Source organism: Diabrotica undecimpunctata, chromosome 1, assembly GCF_040954645.1.
Source record: "Diabrotica undecimpunctata isolate CICGRU chromosome 1, icDiaUnde3, whole genome shotgun sequence".
NCBI lineage: Eukaryota > Metazoa > Arthropoda > Insecta > Coleoptera > Chrysomelidae > Diabrotica > Diabrotica undecimpunctata.
In genome coordinates this window covers 113,021,826-113,024,834 of record NC_092803.1, presented here as the reverse complement: position 1 = coordinate 113,024,834, position 3,009 = coordinate 113,021,826, and the positions used below count along the sequence as shown (strand labels likewise).

The 3,009-nt window shown below is 34.2% G+C and overlaps 1 protein-coding gene across 1 annotated transcript; it reads left to right on the top strand.

Annotated features, from left to right (window-relative positions):
- Positions 1-307: 307 nt before the first annotated feature.
- On the top strand, positions 308-2,941 carry LOC140434439 (zinc finger MYM-type protein 6-like). The gene is made up of 3 exons (XM_072522702.1): positions 308-514; positions 834-1,490; positions 2,909-2,941. The coding sequence occupies exons 1-3, from the start codon at positions 308-310 to the stop codon at positions 2,939-2,941; spliced, it is 897 nt and encodes a 298-aa protein (XP_072378803.1).
- The last annotated feature ends 68 nt before the right edge of the window (positions 2,942-3,009 follow it).

Sequence of the window (3,009 nt, the reverse complement as noted above, 5' to 3'; positions counted from 1 at the left end):
GTAATTGAGAAAAATAAGAAAAGAGAAAAAAATATAATACTTTCGATCGGATATCCATAGGGTAATAAAAAGTAAATATATCTATACCAATGCAGGTGATAATAACACAAACATCTCGTCTAGTTACAGATCTTGTCGAACACGAGGCGTCACAATATTAGAATCATTATTAGTCACAATGTTAGAATTCGGACAGAGACGTCGACGCGTGGCAATATAATTATTTATTGAGAATTGCAAGATAGTGTTTTTATTCTTTGCCTTCTCAATAAGTTGTAATTAATTACTCTTTTGTTTTGCTCTCAAAATGTCAGCACCTAAAAAAAAGTGCCGGCAGTACTCAACGGAGTATTTGAAATATGGATTCATTGAATTGCCAGGAAATAAGAATCTACCATTGTGTCTTATTTGTGCAAAATCTTTGTCAAACGAATCCATGAAGCCGCCTCGTCTTATGGATCACTTGAAGAGGATTCATCCAGAGAAGTCAGACAGACCCGTCCAATATTTTGCGGTGAGTAAAAGTCTTTTGTTTGTAGGATGTAATTTTTCCATGTACAGTTGCAATCATTGAATAGTTTACAGACTTACGTATCTAGGAGCCTATTTTTTAAATTTTTACCTCGTTTAAACGCACCTTTTACGTCAAAAGTATTACAATGTAAAAATTAAAATGTAAACTATTTAGTGATCGTAACTGTACCTAGGTATCAACATATTATAATTATTTTTACTTTCTATTACCAAAAGTCAGACTGAAAGAAAACCTTTTTTAAACTTTATTACCATTACTTATAATAATTAAAGTGAATGTGTATTTCTTTCGTTTACAGGAGCTCAAGGCAAAGTATGAAAGGCGAGTTACTGTTGGGTCATTGATTGCAAAAGCTACCAAGAAAAACGACAAGGGTTTACTTGCTTCATACAAGGTATCATTCTTAATAGCAAAAAGTGGCAAGCCGCACACAATTGGAGAAGAACTCATCCTCCCAGCTGTCAAAGAGATAGTTGATACTATGTTGGTACCCAGTCAGGCCAGCCAAGTAACAGATGCAGTTCCTCTCAGCAATAATACTGTCTCCAGAAGGATTGATGAAATGGGAGCGAATGTCGAAGATGTTCTCTGCAACAAATTGAAAAGCAAAGAGCTTACTGTGCAACTTGACGAGAGTACCCTGAGTGACAGCATAGGAGAAATGGCCGAGGAAATGCTATTTGTTAGAAGTCTGACTACTGATACAAAAGGATTTTTCATATTTGAAGTCATTAAGAGATTTTTTGAGGAAAAAGAGATTCCTTTATTAAATATGATCGCATGTGCTACTGACGATGCAGCAGCAATGACAGGACGCCATTGGGGATTTATTGCACATCTGAAACAAGCAGTACCTGGAATTTTGTGTGTTCACTGCGTCATTCACAAAGAGAATTTGGCTGCCAAGAATTTGAGTGGGAGGTTGCACGATTCTCTTCGACTTGTCATAGATGCGGTAAATAAAATTAAAGCAAAACCAAAGAATGATCGAATATTTCGTACACTTTGTGAAGAAAATGATGAGATATTTAATACATTGCTACTACATATGGAAGTCCGCTGGCTTTCTAAAGGCAATGGTTTAAGGCGGTTCTTCAGTCTCATGGATACTGTTATTGAATTTCTTAATACTACTGACCCCACACTGAGTATAGAACTACAAGAGAAGCGAAATGACATCTCTTACTTATCAGATATTTTTCAAAAATTAAAGGAAATGAACCTGCAACTACAGGGGAAGAACATAAATATGGCCAAAGCGAAGGGAGTAGTCGGAGCATTCATTGACAAACTATCTATTTTTGAAGAAAATATGTAGAGAAGAGAGAGAAGAAAATATGCACCAAATTCCCCAACTTGAAATCTTCTTGTGGCGATTCTGAGGATCTTCAAACATACTGCCTCCACCTTCAAACACTGAAAGAAGATCTGCATCCCGATTCCAAGATTTGGCTAGTCTGAAAGTGCCAACTTGGTTTATCAATCCTTTCAGCGTGGAAATTTCAACGGTATGTTCTTCTCTTCAAGAAAACTTGATTGATTTGAGACATGATGTTGAAATTGAAAGTTTGTTTCGGAAGTGTGGGTACGAAAGATTTTGGCTGCGGATGAAAGAAGTGTTTTCAATCTTGTGGAATGCAATCTTTCTTTCTTTCTCCCCTTCCTTTTACCCTAACAATCAAATTATTATGTGGAATGCAATCAAATTATTATTATTGGCATTCCCCACAACATATCTAGTGGAGAAAGGTTTTTGTTCTGTGTGTATATTGAAAAACAGACAAAGAAATAGGCTCGACATAATAGAAAGAGGGGATTTGAGGTTGTTATTAACCAACATTGAGCCAGACATAAAGAAATTATGAGAGACACCAGGCCCAAGGAAGTCATTAACAATTCTTTTACACACATATAACCATTTATCATTTTACGAAATGTAAAAATAAATAAATATGGATACTTACCTTTTGTATAGATTCATTATTTGTTTCAATTTAATTGGGTGGGGAGGCGATTGTAGTATTTATAACTGGTGAAACCTGTCTAAGGGGGCGATCATGGGAAAAAGGTTGGGAACCATTGAGTTAAAAAAAACACACCGAATTCATAATATTGTACCTGTAATTATTGTAGATATGATGTTCAATGTTTCCCTAATTGTTTACAGGTTTTCGATTTTTGCTGATATTATTTTATTCTAGATTATTTTAAACTTTTATCAGTATTAGTAGCATTAAATTGTCCTGTATCTTTGTATTTCTTCGCAGTATTTATTTTTCCATATGCAGTAAACGTAAAATGATTAATGTAAAAGTTGTTTTTATCAAATAAATGATTTTTATGTTTACATTATTTTTATTTGGGTATTTCTAGATGAGACTATTTTTCGGGAAAACGAGAATCTAATCTAACTAATTTATCTCATCTGATATATCAATGCATTTTAATATAAATAGCTAACAAAAATATTATTG

What these genes read in the sequence shown, in the direction of transcription:
- LOC140434439 (XM_072522702.1), top strand. Translation starts at nt 308, where the DNA reads ATGTCAGCACCTAAAAAAAAGTGCCGGCAGTACTCAACGGAGTATTTG. An exon ending in GACCCGTCCAATATTTTGCG is followed by an intron (nt 515 to 833) that starts GTGAGTAAAAGT and finishes TTTCGTTTACAG; the next exon opens with GAGCTCAAGGCAAAGTATGA. An exon ending in TTCGACTTGTCATAGATGCG is followed by an intron (nt 1,491 to 2,908) that starts GTAAATAAAATT and finishes GGGTATTTCTAG; the next exon opens with ATGAGACTATTTTTCGGGAA.